Source organism: Python bivittatus, unplaced genomic scaffold, assembly GCF_059951505.1.
Source record: "Python bivittatus isolate LINGU-HERP-01145 unplaced genomic scaffold, Pbiv_v1 ctg000700_np1212, whole genome shotgun sequence".
Classification (NCBI taxonomy): domain Eukaryota; kingdom Metazoa; phylum Chordata; class Lepidosauria; order Squamata; family Pythonidae; genus Python; species Python bivittatus.
Window position 1 is genome coordinate 93,673,540 of NW_028277098.1, and position 24,888 is coordinate 93,698,427.

The 24,888-nt window shown below is 40.9% G+C and overlaps 1 protein-coding gene across 2 annotated transcripts in view; it reads left to right on the top strand.

The window, feature by feature from the left end:
* The first annotated feature begins 3,023 nt into the window (after positions 1 to 3,023).
* LOC103067586 (cadherin-like protein 26) overlaps positions 3,024 to 24,888 on the top strand; it is a 33,529-nt gene continuing 11,664 nt past the window's right edge. For both annotated transcript variants that reach the window (XR_015798447.1, XM_088153821.1), the window contains exons 1-10: positions 3,024 to 3,434; positions 10,219 to 10,299; positions 11,618 to 11,734; positions 14,128 to 14,289; positions 16,571 to 16,718; positions 18,910 to 19,076; positions 20,529 to 20,657; positions 21,464 to 21,649; positions 21,824 to 22,095; positions 22,916 to 23,058. Coding sequence is in view for 1 of the 2 variants with exons in the window: in XM_088153821.1 (XP_088009947.1) it covers positions 3,378 to 3,434; positions 10,219 to 10,299; positions 11,618 to 11,734; positions 14,128 to 14,289; positions 16,571 to 16,718; positions 18,910 to 19,076; positions 20,529 to 20,657; positions 21,464 to 21,649; positions 21,824 to 22,095; positions 22,916 to 23,058 (1,462 nt within the window). In the remaining variant the exon portion in view is untranslated. The remainder of the gene's footprint in view (positions 3,435 to 10,218; positions 10,300 to 11,617; positions 11,735 to 14,127; positions 14,290 to 16,570; positions 16,719 to 18,909; positions 19,077 to 20,528; positions 20,658 to 21,463; positions 21,650 to 21,823; positions 22,096 to 22,915; positions 23,059 to 24,888) is intronic.

The window sequence follows — 24,888 nt, forward strand, 5'->3', positions numbered from 1 at the left end:
GTTATAAGAATGTAGTGGCACTTCTACTGGCAGTGTGTTACCACATCTACAAAGAGAATCCAGCTTGCCTTTGTCTTAACTCTTCTGAATAGATTTACTGTTTCTGATAGAAGCAGTGAAGGCAAATTACAGAAGAGAGGGAACTCTGTCTTGTCCCCCTCATTAGCAAAAACATTCTATTTAGTTGAATATATAAAATTATTCCCAGCTTTAAGCTGTATGTCAACCCTCATGTGTCTAAATTATGATACCAAGTATTTTTTAAGAATAATTAAAAACAACAAGGCAATTCCCAATAAAGCTATCTGTTTGCAATATTTTTGACAACAGAGCAAATCTGAGACAATGAACAGTGTTTAAGCTCCTCCAAAGCCAATCCAACCCCTCTTTTTCCCAGTTTTAACCTAAAAAAAAAAGTAGGGGAAGATTTGGAAAGAATGTGTAGAACAGGGACAGTGAATATACAATCAATATCCAGGAATACAATTTCATTATGCATTTTATAATTTATACATTCATATGTCTATATGGATAGTCTTTAACTAAAGAATTTGAAATAGATGGATGCACAGGCAAATTCAAACATGTAACCATCTTAAGGGACATTAATATTCATTTTCAGTATCATCAATTAGTTATTATATCACATAACCTCTACATTTGTTCAACACAGTCCAAGTACTGTACTGGTTTTTGCCAAAATAAAGTTTGACTGACTGGCAGTCCAAATACACATGGAATTTTTCAGCCAAAATTGTCCTCCTTTTTAAATGTTAAAATAAAATCCTCAAATCATTTAATTATGAACAGGGAACAATGCTCTGCAAACATCTGTGGGGTTCTCCTATTCTTGTTATTTGAGGTTTTAAGCTGTATTAGATGCCCAGAGTCACTGTTGTGAGATGGGCAGCCATATAAATCAAATACATCATACATACATACGTACATACATAATAAACTAATGAAGCTTATTACAGCACCCACAACAAATGTTGAAACACTGAAGATGGAAACAGACATGGAAAAACAAGGAAAGTCTTTCAAAAGATCAGAACTCAGAAGAAGGCTGCAACCTTGAATTGATATGAGAAAGGATGCCAATGGACAGATAGTAACTGATTCAAAGGAGATCAAAGGAAGATGGAGGGAGTATGTTGAAACACTAGACAGTAGAAATGTCAATATTCAAATATAAAAGTTATTCCCTGTTTACAAGAACCTCTAATACTAGAAAACAAAGTTAGATGAGCACTCCGGTCATTACCAGCTCGGAAGGCTACAGGAACTGATGGAATAGCCACCGAAATATGGCAAGCAACAGAAGAAGAATCAGTCAGAGTTCTAACCAAGCTATGCCAGCAAATCTGGAGAACGACCCAGTGGGCAACCAATTGGAAGAGGTCAAGCCACATTCCAGTACCAAAAAAAAAGGACACTTAACAGAGTGTGCAAACCATTGTACAATATCCTTAATTTCACATGCTAGCAAAATAATGCTTAGGATCATCCAACGCAGATTAGACCTCTACATGGAAAAAGAGATGCCAGACATTCAAGATGGCTTTAGAAAAGGCTGAGGAGCATGGGACATTATTGCTGATGCATGTGGGATAACTGAGAAAGCCAAAGAATACCTAAAATAAGTCAGTATGTGCTTCATCAGTTATAGAAAAGCCTTTGATTGTGTCAATCACATCAAGCTGTGAAAAGTATTCAGAAAAACGGGAATCCTAGAACATCTCATTGTCCTCATGAGAAACTTACAGGAAACCACCATACGGAGAGAACATGGTGAAACAGACTGGCTCCAGGTTGGCAAAGGAGTGTGACTAGGCTGCATATTCTCCCCTTATCTATCCAAGCTATATGAGGAATATGTATTAAGGGAAGCTGGATTGGAAGAAGATGAGCATGGTTTTAAAACTGGAGGAAGAAACATCAATAACTGGCAATGTGTTGATGACACTACCCTGATAGCTGAAAATGCAAAGGATCTGCAAAGTCAAAGAGCACAGTGAAGAAATGGGACTAAAATTAAATATAAAGAAGACCACACTAATGACAACAAGTAGAAAAACCAGCTTTAGTATTGACAATGAAGATATCAAAGTGGTGGATGGCTTCTGCCTTTTAGGATCGACCATCAACAGTGAAGGAACAAGCAGTCAAGAAATACGCCACAGAGTAGCACTCTGTAGAGCAGCCATGAAGGCCTTGGAAAACATATCCAGATGCTGTGATGTGTCTATACCTAGAGTGATCAGAATCGTGCAAGCCATGGTATTCCCTGTGACACTCCATGGAAGTGACAGTTGGACTTTAAAGAACCAGGATAGGAAGAGTATTAACGCCTTTGAACTTTGTTGCTGGAGAAGACACCTGAGAATACTGTGGACAGCCAAGAAAACAAACTGATGGATCATTGAACAAATCAATCCAGAGTTCTCACTCGAGGCACAAATGGCCAGGCTCAAATTATCCTACTTTGGACACATTATACGAAGACTCAGCTCTCTGAAGAAGGATCTAATGCTGGGAAAGGTGGGAGGAAAGAAGAGAAGAGGATGACCCGCAGCAAGGTCGATGGACTCAGTTATAGTGGTGATCAGTGCACTATTGGCAGACTTGAAAGAACAGATTAGGAATAGATTGTCTTGGGAAAAAAATCTATGTGATTGCTAGGAGTAAAAAATGACTTGATGGCACATAATCAATCAATCAATCAATCAATCAATCAATCAAAAAAGTTTAGTTCTGTGTGGGTAGGTACCAGAGAACTGAACTGCAACTGTTAGTAGTATGGAAAAACTTTCTGCACATGTTCCATGACACTTTTTTTTCTGCATAAAAACAACAAAAAGTAGTTCCCCAGTGATTTGCTAATTTCTACCTTGGTTTTGAGAGACATTGTACTTTTATTCTTGCTTTAAAGCAAAGCAAAGCAAAGCAAAGCAAAAAAAAAAAAAAAAACCCTGCCAAATGGCCCTAAGGATTCCTTAGTGGGAAGGCGGGGTAAAAAGAAGTCGAATAACTCTGTTTCCTTAAACCGTAGCTGATGTCAAGGCAATCCGGCAAAAGGGCGAGGGCGGGGTGGGGCTACGCACGATCCTCGAGCCCTGCAAGCAGCGTTTTCTCTCCCCACTCCCCCCGTTTACCAGGTAGCGAGTTGATAATCTCAGCGCACCTTCGGCGACTCTGCAATCCCCCGCCGAGGCGGCGCGGGCTGAAGGGATCCATCCCCGCGCGGTTCCCGGAGCATCTGCCGGCCTCTCTCTGGGAGAAGGCGGTGGGGTCGTCCTCCTCGGCCTCCGGAAAGAGACGGCCGCAGCAAGAGAAAGCCGACGCAGAGAAGCAAGAGACAGCCGAGCGGGGCCAGGATGCCGACTTCGGCCCGGCGCAAGTGGGGCTCTGGCGCCGCGCCTTTCCTCCTGGCGGTACGAAGGGGACGCGATGGGGAGGCGGGGAGGAACCGGAGAGCGCCGCCCCCGCCGCCGCCGCTGCTGCTGCTGGGCCCCCTTGACCCACGGCTTGCCCGCCAGAGCCGGCTGCGGTACGGGCAGCAGCGGTGGCGGCGGCGGTGGCGGCAGCCCCAGCCGGGGGTTTCCCACGCGGGACTGAGACCCTCCTTCGCCAGGGAAAGCCCCAACTGCAGGTGGGTCCTCTCCTTTCCCATTGTGTGCTGCTGGCCTTGGCAACCTGGGGCGGGAGTGTTGGGCACTGTTGTTGCCCGGTTGCTGTCCTAGCCGTTTCTTCCGGTGGTCAATTTGGCTGGCACTTCTTAGTTCCACAGAGGACAATGCTGGAAAGTTTGGATTCTGTGAGGACGATCAGAATAGAATCGGTGGACTTCTTTATGCAGCAGAGCGTCTTGAAGCCTGGCCAGCAAAGGGACAAGGTTGTCCTCCAGACCAGAAGTGGGCTTCATAGCCATTAGGCCTGGCTAGCTGTGGTAGCAAGTAGGTGGCAGTAAGGGTGGGGATCGCTCTACGGCTTAATAAAGCGAATCATGGATCTTCTTGAACCAGAAATTAATTTTCAGCTTGAAATGCTCTTTCTGCCTCCACATGAGCTTGTGGAAGGAGTTGTAATCTGAGTCAAGTATATTTGCTTGTGACTTGCAAGGCATTATGTAACAAGTGTATTAGGATCTTCCCTTTTAACCATTATGTTTTAAGGCAGTTGTTGTTCAGTCGTTAAGTCGTGTCTGACTCTTCGTGACCCAATGAACCATGTTGCGCCAGGCCTTCCTGTCCTTCACTGCCTCCCTGAGTTTGCTCAGTTTCATGCTCATTGCTTCAGTGATGCTATCTAACCATCTCATCCTCTGCCGTCCTCTTCTCCTTTTGCCTTCAATCTTTCCCAGCATCAGGGTCTTTTCCAAAGAGTCCTCTCTTCGCATTAGGTGACCAAAGTATCTGAGCTTGAGCTTCATTATCAATGCTTCCAATGAGCAATCAATGCATGATGGTAAATCTTGAGAAATCAGCCAGGTTAACAATTATAAACTGACACCATAACTGGAAAAATGGATAACAACAACTAAGTTCTTAAGATGTCTGAGTTCATAAATATTGGCTCCAATTCATACCAGTGGTGGGTCTTTTCATGGAGAAGGTTCATGCTTTTGGCAAAACTCACGACCTGCTGCAAAGGATTTAAGACATGTTCAGTTATGGCTACCTGACCGATTTCTTCGCACATTCTCTGCATTTAGTGATGCCTCCATTGCCCCATAAGAGATTTTTCTGAACTTTTTGTCTGGAGTACCTGGAGTAGCAACTTTTTGAGAATTGTAGCCTCCGTGATCCACCTTCTCCAGATCCCTGGAAAAATACGGCCTTCCTTGTGTTCCTAAAGACAAGTGAAAAGGACACTGCAATGGCTCAGCAGGGCTTTCCTCTGCCTATCTCTAGCAAGGGAAAGTTGTGCAGAGTGTTGTTAGAGAAAAAGCTTATGAGAACCAAATGATCCGCCCCCAACAACCCAACGACAATCAATGTCCTAGCTATCAAGCCCCCAGGAAACCAATTCCAACAGCTGAGGGGACTGGCCATACCATCAGCCCCCCAAATCTTTTTGGAGCAGCCTGTCTTGGCAGCTTTCCTGAGTGCCAAGGAGGTTGGTGTTGACCTTGCCTCGTGGGAAGCGGCATTTCTAAGGAGAGAGAGAGCTACTGAAAAGACTCCATCAGGAAGGTTTTCCTACAAGATTTTATTAGACGGGCTGAATGTGCTGAAGATGGTTCTGCAGATATCCAGATCCTGTGCCATGTAGGGCTTTGGAAGTGGCAACCAGGGAAATAATAAGAAAGTGACCGCGGGTAATTTCCAGTTTAGTCTGCACCTAGCACACTCCCAACCAATTCCTATATTCAGCTCAAAGGAAGTACACACCATGCTCTTCAGCAAGCATAAAATATAGCCTGGTGTTTATTTATTAAGCATTAGCAAACATCAAACCAGTCAATGGGCAAAACAGATAAAAGGCAGGCAAAAATGGAGAGAAAGAGACATGAACAATGACCAAGAGTTTGCATAACCTATATATGTCTGTCTTCAGTTCCAAAGGACACAGAACTTTCCAGAGCCCCTGGAAACAGCCCTGTGAGTGTAGATAACAGCAGCAGAATAGAAATGGAAAGTAGGACTCCCACATGATTTGGTGTTGGGGAGGGACCTGCCCATCACCAGGAGAGCACTGGGTCCATGCTCCCAGCATCTCAGGGTGGCTCAGCAGAGTCCCCCTCCCCTCCTGTCACTACTTTAGTGACCACAAGGCAGCAAAGGTAGGCAGATGAGGATCAGTCACAAACCTCACAGTCAGTGGGAGATGGAAGTCCCAGTGCTGAGGATTAGTAGGCAGACATCGGTCCACCACAAAAGGCTTATTAGCCTCCACAAGGCTGTTGCAAAGATGAACTAACCTTTGTGGAGAAAGAAGGAATGCTGGTGAAGCTCAGAAGGGACCCAAACACCCAGGAAGTGAGGGAGCAGGTAGTTGTGCCAGAGAAGTCCAGAGCTAGACTACTGAATGTGGCACTTGAAAACCCAGGGGCAGGCCACCGGGCCTTGAAAACCCAGGGGCAGGCCACCGGGCCTTGAAAGTGAGGATCTATTGGCCCCAATAGACCCAGAGTGTAATGAGGCATTGCCAATCTGGTCCTAAGTGTCAGAAGGTCAGGCCTGGGTCAGGGCAGGAGGAAGCACTGCTGCGACCCATTTCTGTAGTGCCAGTCCCCTTTACAAGATGTGGGATGAACATACTGGGCCCCTTACCCAAGGCAGGTGGGATTCTGCATCATGAAGGAAGCAATTTGGTGGGTGGGGATGATGTATCCAACAAGTTTGGCTTGGCTTATCGTGGATTAGCATAATAACACAGTATCCCTCACAGAACTATATACAAACAACAAAAACCCCAAGACTCTGTTTTCTTTATTTGTGACCTGGGACTGCAAATGTAGAATTATTTGACAATGCCAGATTAGAAGAATTATTTTTGAGTTTTAATAGTACTGTGCCTCATAATGGGGTATATTCATAGAATTTGTGTGTGTGTGTGTGTGTGTGAAAGAAACAAGATGGCTGCCATGACCTTACAATCAGAGCCCTGCCCCTTTCCATGTCTGAACTGTTCAGTTTTCCCTTACTATATAAAGTATAGCAATTCTGACCATTGTACAAAGTTATTAAGCATCTTATGCTCTAAACCGGTTATTAAATGGGATATACATTTGTCTTTAATGCGCTGGATTTAGCCTTTAATTCATGATATGTAACAATTAAGAAAGATTAAGAAATGTCTGCCTATTTAAACTCTGTCTGAATGAGCTTTGCTCCTAAACGTGCTTGGTTCCCTCAGACGGCTGTACAGATAGTCCTCGTTTAGCAACCACAATTGGGACCAGCAACTTGGTTGTTAAGCGACTGGATTTAAGGACAGATATACTTTAGCTCCTTTCCATATTCTTTATTAATTCTATCATTCTAAAATGAGTTCCACGCTCATTTTATCCCCCAGTGAATAAAGGTACCTCCATTCCATTGCATGCTGTTGATGAAGTTCTACAACTCACATAGATGCATGGTAGAGCATTCAAATTCTTGCTGTATGTTCTAGACAATGCTGGTCTTTGATTACATGTATTTAATCCCTTTTGTAATCTGTGACTGAAAGTGGAGCATTAATGGCATCAATATAGAACAATCAAAGGTCTCACGTATCTAGGAGTTACTTATTATTCCTCTTTACAGACCTATAACAATACTAATGCTATTCTACAATTTGCTAGTAGCCATACCAGTAACAATTGCTCCAAGTTATTCAGACCTTAACACTGAGCCTCTTTATGATTCTCAGATCTGCTGCTGCAAGTAGGGCAATCCAACTTCATCAAATGTATTCTTGAGGTTCCTCAGTATGTCACCAGTGCTACTATATGCTTGGAATCCAGGCTACTCTTGACTGAGGTTCCCTTAAGATTCTGTGATTTAAAACAGTTTGTTAACTAGGAAGATATAGTTTTTATTGTGACAGAATAGTTTGTCATAGTCTACCTACCACATTGTCCAATTAATCCATTTTTTTTTTAATGTGCCTTTTTTGGTTTGTAAAAGTTCTTCAGATGGCAGTAATCCAGGAAAATTAACTGGCTGAGGCTTTCTGTGCCCATTTGTGGTTGAAGATACCTACAAGAGGCCTCTCCAAGTAGCTAAATACAAGCGAGGACATCTTTTATCATTATCTGCCCCGTGATGCTCTTTACCATGTCATCTTATATTTGTCTTTTTCTCAACAAGTGGGCAAGCTTCTGTATAAAAAAACTGCAGCCACTCTATGAAGCCTAATTGGAGAGGCTGGTATACCAGAGACTGGTGCTTTGCTCCACACTAGTGAACAAGTACCTAAATATAAAATGAAAATATTAGATGGGGCAGGAGGTCTGGTACAAGACAGGGGACATGTTCAAGGTCACACTGATGACCATACGTGCTTCATTAAATACGTAAATCCCAACTCATGGATTTTCAGCCATAAGCACAGAAACTTTGAAGTATGTTTGGAATAGTTGAGAAGGTACATAGCATCTCAGTGTCTGGCCCCAGTTAAGTGCTCTTTCTGGAAATCTTTCACCTAGGGGAAAATAATTTCTTTTGGGAGATAGATGATGGTAATTTCCTGCTTCATGAGTAAGTTGCCACCTCTGTTTTAGTTGAGGGTGATCCCCTGTTCTGTTCCTTGGACTTGGACAAAACTTAATGTATGATATTGTAGTAGGACCCCTCCCCCTTTAATTGTTAGATCTAGCAGGTGGTACAGTACTTAAAGGACTACCCCACAATGAAGATATTTCTTCATAAAAATGATTAAGGTTATTTCCTTACTAGTGGCTTATAGCATCTACAGAATCATCAGTAACTATGTTAGGCTTTATAAAATGACAACAATGGCTGGATGATGTGTGACGATGCTATAAGCCACATTTCAGTGGGGAAATGACTGAAGGAGAATGTACCCCAAATTAGCAATTTGGGAAAACACTGTTTTCTGGGAAATAAAAATGAACCATATATCCTTCATCAACAAGATAATCTAATACGTCTACCAAAATACATTAAATAACTATTCTTATCCCTTCTTTCACTGGAATGGGTGATGAATAACCTCTTCCTAAAACTGTGCTCAATCTCTTCCTTTCTCACTTATATTTTAGAAACAAGTAGATAAGTGCTTCAAGACATGATTTAGAGGTACAAGGTCAATCTTGTAGTAATACAAGTTAAACAAGCTTATTGTGCTCAGTTAGAGTTCATTGCTAATTGACAATTACATTGTAGTTTATATAATCCTTTAAGAAATGTACAGGCCTAAGTAAGCTTTTCATGTCAAGGTAGATTGTTGGGGGACTGACACAGAACAGGAAAAGCTGGTAACGTGAACAGGTCTGATGCTACTGGCTAAGATCATAGAAACGCCAATATATGCCAAAAATCTTGAGGAGGAAGTAATTAAATGGGTTTTGTTCTTATTCATGACTGAGAAAAGAAGGGCCCCAGTCCTGTAGACATAGACATTGCTTTGACTTCTCAAACCAACAAATAAATAAATAAATGATTCAAAGCAGGTTTGTTTTCTTTTTCTCAACAAACAAGATACCATCTTTGTTGTGTCATGTTGTATGTCCTGTTGGGTAACACAATACTTGATTATAGGTCATTTCTAAAATAATTTCTTTTACTGTGAAATGCCTTGGACATTACATTTAGAAGGAAGTAGGATATTAATTTATACTACATTTGAGTTTAGGGACATAAGAGTGAATCACATTGCTTCTTCTACCTTCTACCTCTTTTCCCTTCATATCTCCTCCTATACATTCATTTGATGGTAGTATAACATTAAGTCTACAATGGTACAAATTAAAATTAATGGCACTAATCAGCTATGTCCTTGTAATGAGAATTTTAAGCCAAAGCTTGAAAAAGTATGTAGCATTCATCATGGTTATTAGAGATGTGAAGGCCGTAGTTGAACCAAGGTCTAAGAGATAGTGGCATCAGGCTTGTCTTTTCTCAGACTGTGAACTAAGCAGTTCAGCCTAGTTAATAATTGCATGGGAGACACTGGGAAATACTATGGCTGTAGGCTGGACTGGGAATACTGTAAGCCATCCTGGAAGACAAACCACTTCCATAACATTGCCAAGAAAACTGCATGCTTGTATCCATGCAGTCTCTAGAAATCCAATTCAACTCAAGATGGGTCATTTTCTTTACTGTTCAATACTGGAAGGGGGAAATCACTTGTAAATTTAATTAAATTTAGTATTTAATCAAACCCTAGGCAACTGTGGAATACAGGTTTGTGGTTGAATTCTCATGTAATATTTGGCCAGGATTTTTAACCTTCATTTAAACATCATGGTGCTAAATGATAATATGGTTTATATTTTTTTGTTTCAATATGAGTGTAAGCTGTACTATGTTTAACCTTATAAGGAGATGAGGTTACTACAGCTTTTTCAACAAACCACAGCTAAAATATCCTGAGTTAGTTCAGTAAGAAACTCAACTGAAGAGAGAAACAAATGAAATACTTTGTGGTGTAGTGTCATATATGGACCTGGCCTGTGTATCTTCTCATGATAGGTCTTGATGTTAGATGCACCTTTGTTACAATAGCATTCTTACCTTAGTTTTTTTTTTCCTGTCCATTAAGGTTCTTGCCATCCATAGCTTCCATTATACCCTGGGCAAGGATGTCAGTGTAAATAAGGACCATCTCAACGGAAACAATCAGGTGGGTATACCATCAAGTCTTTCAGTTAAGCACATTCATTTAAAATGTAAAATGAAATTCATGGTAAAATTAGTTTTTATTATTATTTCTTTGAATTGGAATACTTAATGTATTGTAAAGTGAAATATGGATTAGATTCATACAAGGATGCACTTAGTCTGAAACTTGGGTCAACAAAGTGCAGTTGCTCTGTTCACCTTCTGAAACAATATTTTCACAATATTAGGACTTAACATGATGGTTGGTTCGCTAATCATGGCTGGTTTCTCATGACATTCTAAACTACCTGTTTTAGCATGATGAGTGCCTACAGCAAGTGAATCTCTGGCAGTATGTTGATAAGCTTGAGCAGATTTTAGGTCTGTGATCTGTGATTTGCATCCAACCCTTCAATTTTTACTCCCAAAATTCAAAGTCAAACCCCACTGATTTGGGGCAGCTTGATTTTTTCCGTTCTCATTTCAACCCCTCTGCTCCCTGACAAAAGGTAAAAAATGGAGGCTTAACTCACTTCGCATATCTATTTTGCACTTTTAAACTTTGCATTTCAAAAAATGGGTAGAACTTAGCTAGCTCCGTCTCTCAGTTATGTCATCCTGCTGAGGGACATACCCTCCTACTGCTCTTGGAAGCTATTTTTAAATTCCTTTCCTTCATTAGAAAGAACAATACCAGTTTTTGTTTTGCCTTAGAGGGTGGTTGTGCTTGTCTGACCTTGTTTGGGCTTCAGTGATGAGAAGGGTTGGACCTAGTTAATATTTGGATGACAGATCATCAGGGGATCCCAAGGCTAGACTAGCCAGGGGAGTCAAGAACTATCCCAAAGAAAGGCAGTAGCAGAGGCCTTCTGTACTGTTGCCTGGAAAACTGCATAAATGATGTCTCCAAGGAATCAAGTTCAACTTGAAGGAGGCTGTCCATACCTGCCCTTGTTTCAGGTCCCCAGTTGTATATGCGCATGTCATTTAGAGCATATCCTGAAAAGGTTATTGTGTATCAGCATAGAAATAAACCTGGGTTCTGTCTAGCTCACTACTGTGGACACTGATTGACAGCATCTCTGTAGCTTGGCAGGCAGAATCCTCTCCATCCTTACCTGGAGATGCTGAGGACTGATCCTGCAACCTTCCATCAAATCAGCAGATGTTCTGCCCAAGAGTTGTAGCTGTTTGCAATTGCTGGTCCTCTGTGGCTGATCGCAGATGGCTTTCAAAATGCTTCAGAACATGATGTGGAGATCTTGTGCTCAGTACTTTGGATTATAGAGGGACATGCCACAAAAGGTGGATATCATATAATTGAACCCTTTCATTCATAGGATTGGGACCCTTTTAGCAGTCTGCGTCCATTGCGTCGCACAAAACGGAGATGGGTCATTACCACTCTTGAACTTGAGGAAGAAGACAGTGGCCCGTTCCCCAAACTGATTGGAGAGGTAAAAACAAAAATGTTGACTTCTTAGCATTACCACCTTTTTTCCCCTCTACTACTGTGCATTGCTGATAGTGAGGCCAAAGTAAATAAGCAGCTAATAAAGGCACACAGGAATTTATGGCCTTGTTCTTGTATGTGGGATCTATTACCTCCAGGGTATTTGCAGACACTTTCTTTAGTGACCACTAGGCTCACCAGATTTATTCACTTATTTTGCACGTTTCCTAAAAAAAAATATATAAACAAAAAGCCTACAAAAATTATATAAACAAAGCAAAAAGCCAGTTCCAAGTATGATCTCTGCTGCCAAAAATGTTTCTGGGCCCCATATATGCCCGGAGGCATTCTTGGAAAATGATATGTGCTGCAATCCAGTGGCTTGTTTAGAAGTATGACCATCTGCCCCAGGAAAGAAGCAGAAGTAGACTGAGGTGGTAGAAAGCAACTGGGGGGAAGCACCTCACCAATTTCGTGTCTTCTGATTGGCCACAGCCACCACGGTAGTCTTTTTGTGAGAGTGCCTCTTCCATGCTCTCAGAAAGTGCGTAGACTGTAGAGTAGACTTGCATATGTTCTCAAAACCCTCAAAGAAGCTAGAAGTCCCTGGTTTATGTTGTAATGAAATTGTGAATTGGTTGCGGAGGGACATACAAAAAACATGTCAGTTAATGCTACACAAAAAACAACTGTGTTTTGGGTTTACATGTGCAAAGCCCACTCTTCCATGTATGTTTTGGGATGGCCACGTGGATGAAATTTAATGCACAAGGAAGCAGGAACAGAAATGGTGAGCATCTAAAGATATAGCCTCCTTTGAGTTAAATGCATCCAATGAAGTGAGCTGTAGCTTACAAAAGCTTAGGCCTTTTAATAAAAGACTTTAGTCGGACAAGGTGCTACCAGACTCCTCCTGATTTTTTGAGTCAAAATTGATTCCCAGAAGTAATTTGTCCTTGTTTTCTGGGATGTTCTTCTGACTTCTCAAGTGATTCCACAGTCCTTGGATTTCCTTGTGGTCTCCTGTCCAGGTATCAGCTAGATCTATTCTTTATTTGATTTGCGTAGCCACCCAGAGTCACCTAGATGAGAGGGGCAGCTATACAAACTGAATGAATGAAATCTATATAATTTTTCAAGATCAGCTGATGTTCCCACCTGTTAGATATATTTACATTCTCTTTCCTCAAATATGAATGTCAGTAGTATTTACTTACCTTCTGTGACATTTTTTGGCTCCTTACCCAATTCTTTCCTAGTGATATATTTTATTAAATAAGTTTTGGAAGGGTATTTTTAATTCTCCTAGAAATGTGGCAAAATTAAGGGTCTTCTTGCAGAGTGAAGAGAATAATAAATATATACATTTCCTTGCTCCTATCAATGATTAGTTTATAAACAGACTTAGTTGCATTTCTTCGGATTTTGCTACTTCATACTACTGCAAAGACAATGGATAGTTCTATGATTTTTCAGCCTTGCAGTCCCACCCTGTTGTGTTGAACGTATGTGCGTGTTTAATATGAGGATGTTCTCTGAAGTAGCTTTGCAGAAAATAATGACACGTGAAAATCAATGAAGAGAGATGAAATAATGTATAACCAAGTTAAGGGGAATGTATTCCTGTAAAACGTGGTGATGATGGCCAGTAACATGGATGGCTTTATAAGGGGATTGGATATATTGAAGCAGGACTGGACTGTCAAGGGCTATTAGTCTTGCAGACTCACGGTGACCCCTGAATACAAGTCGAAGAGCAACAGCAGGAGAAGTTGGACTTCTGTCTCCTGCTTGTGAGCACCTGACTGGCATCTCATTGGCCCCTATAACTCATTGCTGGACTAAGATGGACCTTAACCTGATCCAGCAGGCCTGTTCTTAAAGGACTATGTATATGATCCCAGAGAACCAGTTTGGTGCAGTGGTTAAAGGCAGTGGGGTCAGAAAACAAGACTTTCTGTGAGTTCTAATCTTGCCTTGGGCATGAAGTCAGCTGGGGGGACTTTGGGGCAGTCTCTCTCTCTCAGCTTTAGGAAGAAGACAAAGGCAAACTACATCCAAAAAATGTTGCCAAGAAAACTGCATGGAAAGAATAATCTATACCTCTATATGTGGTTGGACTACAGTTGTATATTTCTATTAGTGGAAAAGGCATGCTATTCCTTATCAAAATCCCAACTAGAAGGGTCTCCAGATCACTAGGAAGCACAAGAGGCTGCATGGGAGAAGACAGGAAGAAAAAATGCATTTCCATCAGCAAAATATTGAATTGGAGGATCTTTTGCCTTCATAGCAATAGTGGCAATAGTAGTAGCAATAATAATAGTAATGATTTTTAAGTAGATGAGTTGGCATTTGGAAATCTTACCTAGTGTTTGCAATCTGTTTTGTTTGTAGCTCTTCAATGATGTATCCCAAGATGCCTCCTTAAAATATTCAATTAGTGGACCTGGTGTGGATGAATATCCAGAGGTTGGATTGTTTTCTATCAAGGATGATGCCAGTGGAGATGTATATGTGCATCGTTCTATAGATCGAGAGAAGACGTCCTCTTTTCCAGTACTTATTTATTTATTTTACAGCATTTCTGGTGTGCTCCAATCCTCACAAATTCTGGCCAAAATCCTTCAGTGAACTGAGAAAAAATCCAAATGCAACAAATCCCAACTAATGCAACTTTTTCTTGAACCCATCATGACATCCCCAGTCAAATTGTTCCAAAGGCATGATAGATTGTCTGCTTCTGAAAAGCAAGGAGGGGAGAAGCTGGTGAAGGACAAGTCCATAAAGTGGGAGATAATATTGAGAAGACCTGCTAGTTTGCCCATAGCTTTTCACACCTTGTCCCGTATACCTGGGAAGGAGGGGGGACTCTCAGGAGACCTTTTCATGACGATCGAACAGGATAGGCAGATTCTGTTGTTAGGGTGTTGTCTGATATAACCTGGCATTGCACTAAGTGAGGCTTTAAAGGTAGGGATCAGCATGATTTGGGCCTAGAAATCTATTAGGAAGCAGTGCAATAACTTTAAGGTAAGTGTTCTTCTGCACTGAGGTGGATGGCCATCATTTTAGCCACTGTGTGGCAACCCCATGTAGATTGTGTGAGAATAGTCCTATTAAGTGTTGATTGCAGCATGGCATCTTGATCTAGGTAGGGCCATAATTGAAGTACCAGCCAAAGCTGGGTGAAGACCTCCCTGCTCTTGGGCTCCACTTGCTTGCTTAAGCATGAGCTGCAAATCCAGGGGATTTCCAAATCACAGACCAGCTCCTTTAGGAGGGATGTGACCCCATCCAGAACAGCTAATGGTGTTATTGGGTGCTACATTGTTTATTGATGAACAGCAGCCTTATCTTGCAGGGATTTTGTTTGAATTTGTTTCACCCCATCCAGCTCCTCAAAGTTTCCAACCACCAGTTCAGGACTTCCATGGCATCTGCAGCTTGGCCTGGGGGGGTGATATAAAGGTGGGTATCATCAGCATAGTGATGACACCTCACCCTGAACTGAGAAATGGTTGAGAAAAGCAATTAAGCAATGTGTTTCCTAACTGCTCTCCTAATGGAAATATTTTCTATTATTCCCTGTTGGAACTAAATTCTATGCTGGCTGATAATTCCTAGGAATCAATGTTCAAGAGCCCTCTCAGTGATGATTTTGCAGTAGTGTGTGCCTGCTGACCCGTGTCAAAGGTTTGCCTTCCAGCGAACTTTCACCTCTTGCAAATGTTGGTTTTGACCTTCTGTTCAGCCAACTTGTGTCAAACCATCAGAAAAGTTTCTAAAAATGGGGTTCTTAATTGTCCTTAAAGGTCAAAAGTGGTTGTTTCTAACCTCAAAAATAAATAGGAACAGCAATAAGATTCATCTCCCTGCTCCTGTTTCAAACAAACAAAAAACCTCTACTTATACCTCAAATCACAATATTTTTAATTCTTTAATTATGACTACAACGGTACCTCAGTTCTGTTACTGACACCCTTATTATTGATTGCAACCACTAAGTGAGACTAAGATTTTAAAAGATAAATCTTTATTAACTTCTAGAGGGCGGATTTTTATCTAAGATGGTTACTAATTGATCTTGGGAAAAAAACCAACGTTTTTTGGGGGTTTTTTTAGTTTTGCATAGTTCATCTCATAATCTTGTATACAAGACTGTATCTGAGTAATCAGTTTGCTTGCTCAGCCTGCGGTCCAACTACTAAGTAAGAATGAAATATTCCTTGTCTGTATGGTTCTTCATTTCAATTGTACCCATACGTTTGTGAGTAACTTCTTAAACTAAATTTTTAAGAATAGCATATTTTGTAAGGATAGTTGGAGAATAGCCAAACCTTTTGCTTTTAACAGAGATCGTGAGTCTTGGGAGGCAAAACTGAAGATGCTAGATTACATATAGCAGAAAATCTCATCTAAAACTCAGCCCTTATTTTTAAAAATCCAAGTATTTGCTCAGCTCTTAAACTTATTATAGTTCCCCCCAAACTAATGGCTTCAAGGTATATGAGACTGGAAGTGTAATCATGAGGGCTAGGACTGGTTAGTTCAATTCATTTATTGATTAAATTTTAAAGTATAGTTCCCCAATATATCTGGAGGCTTAACACAGATTTTAAAAAACCCAAGGGGAAAAAACCTCCCCCCAGAACTCAGCGTCATTTGACAAATCAAGGCCATACCCACATATTTGGCTCCCCCCATTTGCAATATTTAGCATGGCTCCCAGTGATCCAAAGCTTGTCAATAAAGACAGATAAGACGATAATCAACAAAATAATTTCTGCTTTGTGTTATCAGTTTTAATGTGGTTTCTTGTTGACTATCTACTGTTTAGATACGTTTTGATGTTCATGATGGAATGACTGGAACAATACTAGACAATTCCTTGTTCTTCAATGTTCAGATTAAGGATATAAATGACAATGCTCCTGAATTTCTCCAAGAGGAATTTAACATTAATGTGAAAGAAAATCACAACAAAAGTGAGTATCCTTGAAAATCTGGGCAATATCAGGCAAGATTGAGTCCATTGCTTTAACCTTTATGTATAGTCCAGTCCTCCTTTTTTTTTTTTGGCCACGGTATTAATTGGAAAGCAGGGTCCATTGCCATATTCACAACAAAATCTCACAATATAAATAAATAAATACACCCCCCATACACACACTCACATAGACTACATCTTCTTGTTTCACTGTGTTTTTAAGACTAAAACATGGCCCAGCCCTGTATTATGTCATGCAGCTGGTCTGAGAGAGGGTTGAACAAAACTTCCCAGTTTAGAACCAACTTTCTTTCATCTCATCTTTCCCCTTTCTTTCACCTCATCTCAATTTCAACCTCCCCTCCTCTCCTCTCCTCTCCTCTCCTCTCCTCTCCTCTCCTCTCCTCTCCTCTCCTCCCCTCCCCCTCCCCTCCCCCTCCCCCTCCCCTCCCCTCCCCTCCCCTCCTCCCCTCCCCTCCCCTCCCCTCCCCTCCCCTCCCCTCCCCCTCCCCTCCCCTCCCCTTCCCCTCCTCTCCTCTCCTCTCCTCTCCTCTCCTCTCCTCTCCTCTCCTCTCCTCTCCTCTCCTCTCCTCTCTCCTTTTTGGGAAGAGAGTTTGGAAGAGGAATTCAACTGCTGTCCTGTATTCGCACCTGCACCTCCATTGTACAAGCCATATGGTTTCTTGAACCTTTCTAAGGTTTCTTAAACGTTTCTAATACCATAACTCACTTTTGTAGAGCCTGGTTGTGACTCTTTCTTCTCTGAAGAATACATAACATTCTTGCTTCTGGAAGATGGCCAATAATGAAACTTCTGAGGAGTTTTAACCCTTTTGCTTCTACAGTTGTCCCTTCTTGCTACAATCCAGGAAGACCAGTCACCCTGGTGTTTTGGGGAAATTTGTAAAGTTTGGATACTACAGTGGGAAATTTGATAAATGGCCATGTTAGTTTATGGTGAAATGGGAAAAGTTCTTTAACCAATAGTCAGTTGATGATGGGCAACAGGGTACCATGAAATCTGCCATGCTAAATTCCTTATTCTGTGGTATCCCCACCGTGAAGTCTGTTGCCTCCAATTTAGTTTACCTCTTGGTCTATAACATTTAGGTTGTGGCTTGGTGGTGGGAAGGAACCCATGGTTGAATGTGCAGGCATTTGTATTGTCCAGCAAGACTTTGAGAATCTTTATGTGTTTGTTTATTACCAATGCTTTTATGCTGCTTCAATCATTTTTACTTTCTGGGATTTTTCACTGTCATAGTACAATTTAAAGTCCCTTTTGAAGAAATCTGTATTTCTTCCTATTCATTTCCAGTTACAGATGAAATGAAACTGCATGATCAGTATTGAAAGTCACATAGGGAATATGCAGTTGAATGCATAAATTGGACGCACACTTCAAGGTGCATCTAATTTACTTCCTGATTTAACAAGGAGACATAACCATGTTCCTTTTCACAATCAACTGTATCTGTGTTGATACTGAAACTGAGATAGTTACTCATAAACTCCCAGCTTGCCCAGTCTATCAACACTGGAGAGCAGAATCGATAACTCCTCCAGCAGCAAAATATTCAAGTTGCCACTAACAAACAACAATGCACTTTTTAGTAAGTGTTCAGTACACTGACGTTTCCAAGAAAATGGCTGAAATGGCTAACCCTATATCTGTTGGTATCAAAAGCCACTAGACTTAGCTGGAATTACATACTCTAAATTTATCATCTTCAATTATTGTACTTAACTCCCCTCCTTTTTTTTTTAACATATTAATTAAACAAATGAATTACAATTAGTTTTATTGTATATTGTATTACCACTTGGACACTTAGTCCAAATATGTTATGTTAAGCTGTTGGGCTTTCACTGTAATAAAGTCTACCTATTTGTCCTTGAAGCCCCCAAAAGTAAGACCATGCAAGAGTTTCAGTGCAGTTTTTGGGTGATTCTGACGATGGAGAAAAGGGGATTAGTATTGTATATCCCTCATGGCATATCTTGTGGAGTAAAATCAAAGACTAGATTATCCTTTAAGTGGCATAAATGGGGAGATGGTGGCCTTTTCTGGACAGAAACACTAGGCATCATATATAAGTGTATATACGCTTGGGAATACATATTCCATCCATAGATCCCTGTGAAATACATGATATTGCTGCAATGTGCTTCAATTTTCCCTGTTGTAGATGAACCTGTTTTCAATGTCACAGCAGTGGATAAAGACCAAGAAGGCACTGCAAATTCTGAAGTGGTATTTTGTCTGCTTTCACAAACACCTCATCTGAAGCCTCCTCTCTTCACTATGGATTCCTCTAGTGGCTTAATACGCATTACACAATGCTTGGATTATGAGGTACAGTGCTTACAAACAAAGTTACAATGATGTTTACATGAGATCTGTATCTTGCCATGCAGACGCTCCAGTAAAACCATCCAATAAAATTAGACTGTCACCAGGTCTTGTTGATTCTGTCTTCCAGTCTAGTAGGTCAATAGCTAACCTTAATCCACCCCATTAAACTAAATGCTCATCTTAGCTCTTCTGAGTGTTGCGAATGAACATTAAAAAGAATGTGGATAGAATTGGTATTTGGAGCCAGGAAATTAGCTAAATTTAACTACTTGTTAACAAATCACAGAGCTACAGTGGAACCTCGGTTTACGAACTTAATTCGTTCCGTGACTCTGGTCGCACCCCGAATTGGTCGCAACCCGAAGGAAATTTCCCCATAAGGTTCAATGTAATTACCGTTAATCCGTTCTGGCGTGGAGGACAGGGAGGTGGCTATTGGTTGGAGGGAGAGTCCCCCTCCCTACGACCACGTGTCAGGGGTGGAAAAATGGCCACGGACCACGTGTCAGGGGCAGAAAAATGGCCGTGGACCACGTGTCAGGTGCGGAAAATGGCCGCAGACCATGTGTCAGGGGTGGAAAAATGGCCGCGGACCATGTGTCAGGTGGAAAATAGCCGTGGACCACGTGTCAGGGGTGGAAAACGGCCATGGACCATGTGTCGGGGCGGAAAAATGGCCGCGGACCACGTGTCAGGGGCGGAAAAATGGCCGTGGACCGTGTCACGGGAGGGAAAATGGCCGCCTATCCTGTTCGTACCCCGAGGCGGAGTTCGCAAACCGAGGTAAATTTTTGCGGCTGGAGCTGGTCGTAACCCGAAAAGTTTGTTAACAGAGGCGTTCGTAACCCGAGGTACCACTGTATTTTGATCTATTTTCTCCTACCTGACACAACATCACAAAATGACTAGTGAGTTGGAAGATAAAATAAGAGGTAAACATCAAAGTCTGACTCACAAATCTTCTTGCAGGATAAGTGACTAGAAATGCATGTTATTTGTACAGATGTTACAAAATTGTATGTGTTTGTGTGTGTGTGTGTGTGTATTATGTATGTGTATGCATGTGTGTGTGTATATATACTGTATATCACCAAAATCACTACCTAATTAAATAGTTCTCCACCTGAGTTTAGCTTGTGGCTATAGAATATCAATGCAAGTCCAGGATATATTTCAAAGTGAATGCATGATATAGATACTTTGACAAATGAATCAGAATGATCCTTAGGTGTTTGAGGGAACTGAGACTGTGTGTATTAAACTCTGGCATCGCATATAGTCTAGTTAATCGTGAACTTTTATTTTTCCACTCTATCTTTATTTTTTGGACTGCATTTTTAGAGAGGAATGACAAAATTCACACCCCAATTTTACAAATTTCCAAAAGGATAATGATAATATCAAATTTATTTTGGTAAAAAGATCCTGTTTTTAAACTTTTCTGTCTTTAAGGCTGATAGAACTTTCAGACTTCTGATCAGGGCTTCAGACCGTGGATCTCCATCCTTGTCATCAACTGCAACAATCAATATTGCTCTAGAAGATTCTAACAACAATTTGCCTATATTCACCCAAGAAAATGTAAGATGCTTAAGATCAGTACTGATAATGTGAGAGAGTTTATACTGGACCCAGCCATGAAGAATAAAAGTATCTTCCTTTAACTCACATTTGCAGGCTCTCAGAACAAGATTTGTAGTCATAAAGCATGGTTTCCTTCTGAAGTACTTCACTTTGTGATGGTTAGGAAGACCTGCATTCCATTCCTTGAGATGTTGCTGAAGTGCAGGTCCAGCCAACATGGCCATTGGTGGAGGATCCTGGGATCTGTAGTTCAGCATGATTTGGAGGGTTGTATATTGCCCACCTTGATATGCTATGTAACTAGCAAGCATAGATTCAGTTTGACTGGGGAGTCGATATTAAGAGTGGTAACCCTATTGTTGCTCCCTTAAGCAGAATAAGAATTCTGCCATGTCAATGTTCTTTGGCATCATTATTAAATTATTGGTCCAACTATGAAGGTATACAGCAAGGAGATCCTTTTGATTTCTCTTTGTGGGGCATGCCAATGGTAAAATTATTCCCAAGTGGATGGTTTTCCTGGGTCAGAAGAATGCATGGTAACCATTTAATTCAGAAAGGAATGCCACCATTTGTCCATGCCAGAAAAGAACAGTGGTGTGCATTTGGGACTGTTATTGGAGTGAAGGTAATCTCACTTTTTGCCTTTGACAGTTTTAGTAATTTAAATCTCTATGTACTTCTGCCTGCGTAACCCATCTCAGCCTTCTGCCTCTTGGTCGTGATTTGGCAAGAGAGATAATGGGATACAGTGCTGGAAACTATCTTTTATGTGTCACAGTACTCTTTCTGTGTCTTCCAAGTATCATACGGATGTCCCAGAGGGTACAACCAAAGATGATATCCTTCGCCTCAAGGTGGAAGATAAAGATAGTCCTAATACACGTGCTTGGAGAGCCAAGTATACAATAAAGTCAGGAAATAAAAGAGGAAACTTTGCTATTGTGACGGATCCGAAAACTAATGAAGGTGTTTTAAGTGTCATCAAGGTAAGGCAAGTTAACAAAGATAGAGATAAGATTTCTAGAATCATTCCATTGGCTACACTGACTATGGATTATGGGAACTGCAGGTGGCACTCCTCTAGATGGCATCAGATCTAGGAAGATGGAAGAGGAAGCCAGAATGTAATAATGGAAACTCTTGTGGTTTATTTTTTTCAGCCTTTGGTCTACGATAGTCCTTCTGTGAGGATACTTCTCATTGTTGTGGAGAATGAAGAGCCCTTCTTTTTATGTGAGAGAGGCTTGGTGAGCATCATTGCTCCTCCACAATTGTCTGAAGTGTCAGTGAGCATTAATGTCACAGATCAGAACGATGCCCCTCAGTTCAATCCTCCAATTCTTAATCTTCAACACCAAGAAGGGCTGATGCCTGGAACCAGACTTGTACAATATGTAGCTCAGGATCCAGACATAGCACAAGACAAGTTAAGGTGAGTGCTTATGGCTGGTGTTCCTCTGTGAACATTGCTGGAGGTCTCTTGAAGTTGCTTCCTTACATTTTCTCCTTAGCACAAACCTCTTCTATGTCATAGTCTTTTCAGTGGTAGTACCCAGGCAGAGAATTCATTTTTCATGTAGCTTTGCCAAACTTACTTTTTTACTTTTTGACAGAAGGAATATCATCACCACCACCATTATTTTTTAAATAAAACATCAAAACAAAGTGCAATTGATTTCAAACAAAATCATGTGAACCTAATGATTTAAAAGTGAGATGAATTTGGCCAACTCCACCTTCTTAGGGTTATCAGTCTTGTATTTGGGTAAGAAGTAAAGATGCTGTATAACTTCACTAAAAATTTGAGATTTTGACCATGTCAGGAAACATTATAATCTAATCTAATTCCCTAATTCTTGTGTGGGAAATTATTTTTCATAATTACACAGTAGAGGTGAACCCACTCTCTACTTGTTCAGAGAAAATTTCATCTGTTCTTTATAAATTTCAGGGCTAATCTCTAACACTAAAGATTGGAAAAAATGACAGATTTTGTTTATTAAAACACTTCGTAAAACTAGGCTACAGTGGCCTTCCCTAACCTGGCAACCTCCAGATGTACTGCGACTGTAATTCTCAAAATTTCCAGCCAACATGGTATTCTTTGAAATGCCTTCCAAACTCTAGGCTGAGGAACACTGGCCATGATACTTAATTTCCAGTCCAGTGGAGGGTAGGAGACAAACTCTATCTGGCCTATATAACTATTCATAAAATTTTATCACTTATGTTTAAAATATTTGCTTTTTAAGATACAAAGTAGTGTCTGATCCAGGTGGTTGGGTGAAGATCAATGAAAATTCTGGAATTGTGACAGCTGTAAAAACTCTTGATAGAGAATCCCCATTTGTGAACAACAGCATGTACACTATTGTGATTCACGCCATTGATGATGGTAAGTTCCTTCCTCTTTCTCTGTGAGTTCTTGAGGATAGACAAGGTCAAGGTTCAGCAAAAATTCAAAGTCATCCCAATCTAATAGAATTTCAGAACTGGTTTTCTCTATGTGTGTTGTGAAAGTTGGAATGCTAGTATTTTCTTCAAAGGTAATCTTTTCTAGTTGTTGTGCAAGGGTTGACAGAGTTCCCGAACATATAGGAACATAACTATATTTTGTAGGGTGTTGGACATATTTCACTATGGTTGTATGCAATAGATCCAGAAATTTAAAAATAATTTATGATTTGGATCTGAAGCATTTAATCAGTTCAACATTTTGCTTTCATGATGAAAGGGTTTATTTTTATTGCTGTTGTTGCTGACAATAATAGGGACATTTATTACTTACAGTTCTGGTCTGCTAAAATTATAAGGGCTGAAATTCTATACAGGATGAGCTAGCTACACATTCACAAACAGATTTGCTTCTTGCAGGCAAGGTGATTATCTTTACTGAAGCAAAAAAAGGTAACACAGTAACACCCTTTCCATTACCACCAAGCTTCTCCCTGCTCCCTATTTCTCTCTTGCCAAATCCAGAAGAGACTTGGGTGCCCAAATTTCCACTGCGAAGAAGCCTTTTTGTGCTTTGGCAAGGGTGTGTCAGAGAAGATGGGGGAACATGTTTTCCATCTCAGCTTACCAAGGGAAGCAATGAGTTCTGCACAGGTCTCACCAAAACTTTAGTAGGTGGTCTAGAAGAGGCTGAGCAATGCCTTCTCTGACAGTGCTTGCCAAAGCTTGGGTAGTGCTATGGGAGAATCTTTGAGGGTCTGTGGAGTAGGACACTATGAAGCTACATGGTACTTTGCTTCACCCTTAGAACTGAAAAGGCCACTATGCTTGGTGAAGCAGTTTTGAAAGGCTGCTTTGCTCAAACCTTCACTGAAGCAAAGCACCCCTTGAAAAATTGGCACAGCAGGCAGTAGGTGTGTTCACCTGAAAGTGAATTATTTGAATTTGGCATAATTTTAATGTTGGTTAACAAGTGTTACAGATCTGTGTTTTTAAGTTTAATGCCATGACTTGTAGAGAAGACTTGAGGGAGGAGAAAATTATAGTTAAGGCCTGCATCTTTATTGTTGTATTTGGAATGGTGATGGTGGGTAGGTTAATTTAGGGTAGGAATTGCATTTCCAGTATTATCCTGTATATCATTTAGCATTCAAATCCTTAACAGATTTACATGGAGGTAATTCTCATTGCTTTCAGTGGTAAATTTGATTAGGGCTTTTACACTAAAACAGTTAAGGTTTTGATAAAGTAGGGTGTTTTTTTATTTAACCACAATAGCGGTAGAAAATATCTGAAAAACAACTGGTCTTCGGAAAGCATCTTATCTTGTTTTGTTAAATGATGGAAGGTTGCATAAAATGGGAACAACAATGGAAACTCAATAAATAATGAACATCCTCATTTGATTATTAGAATCTAAGGCTGAAAGGTAGTTGACTTATGCCAGTGTTGTCCAAACTTGGCCACTTTAAGATGAGTGGACTTCAACTCCCAGAATTCCCCAGCCAGCTGGCTGGGGAATTCTGGGAGTTGAAGTCCACTCATCTTAAAGTGGCCAAGTTTGGACAACACTGACTTATGCAGTTGGGTATCCTCAAAGTGGTAATATCCCATCTGCCTTGAATGTTACCCAATCAAGGGCCTGTTAAAGCTCTCTTTGCTCCCTATCAGTGACTTAAGAAAATGTAGAAAACTGGTGCCACTGGGGCTGATCAGTGGTCCATCTGGGCTTCTCTAGCTCTCCAGGGTTAAGATCAGAGTCTTTGCTTTT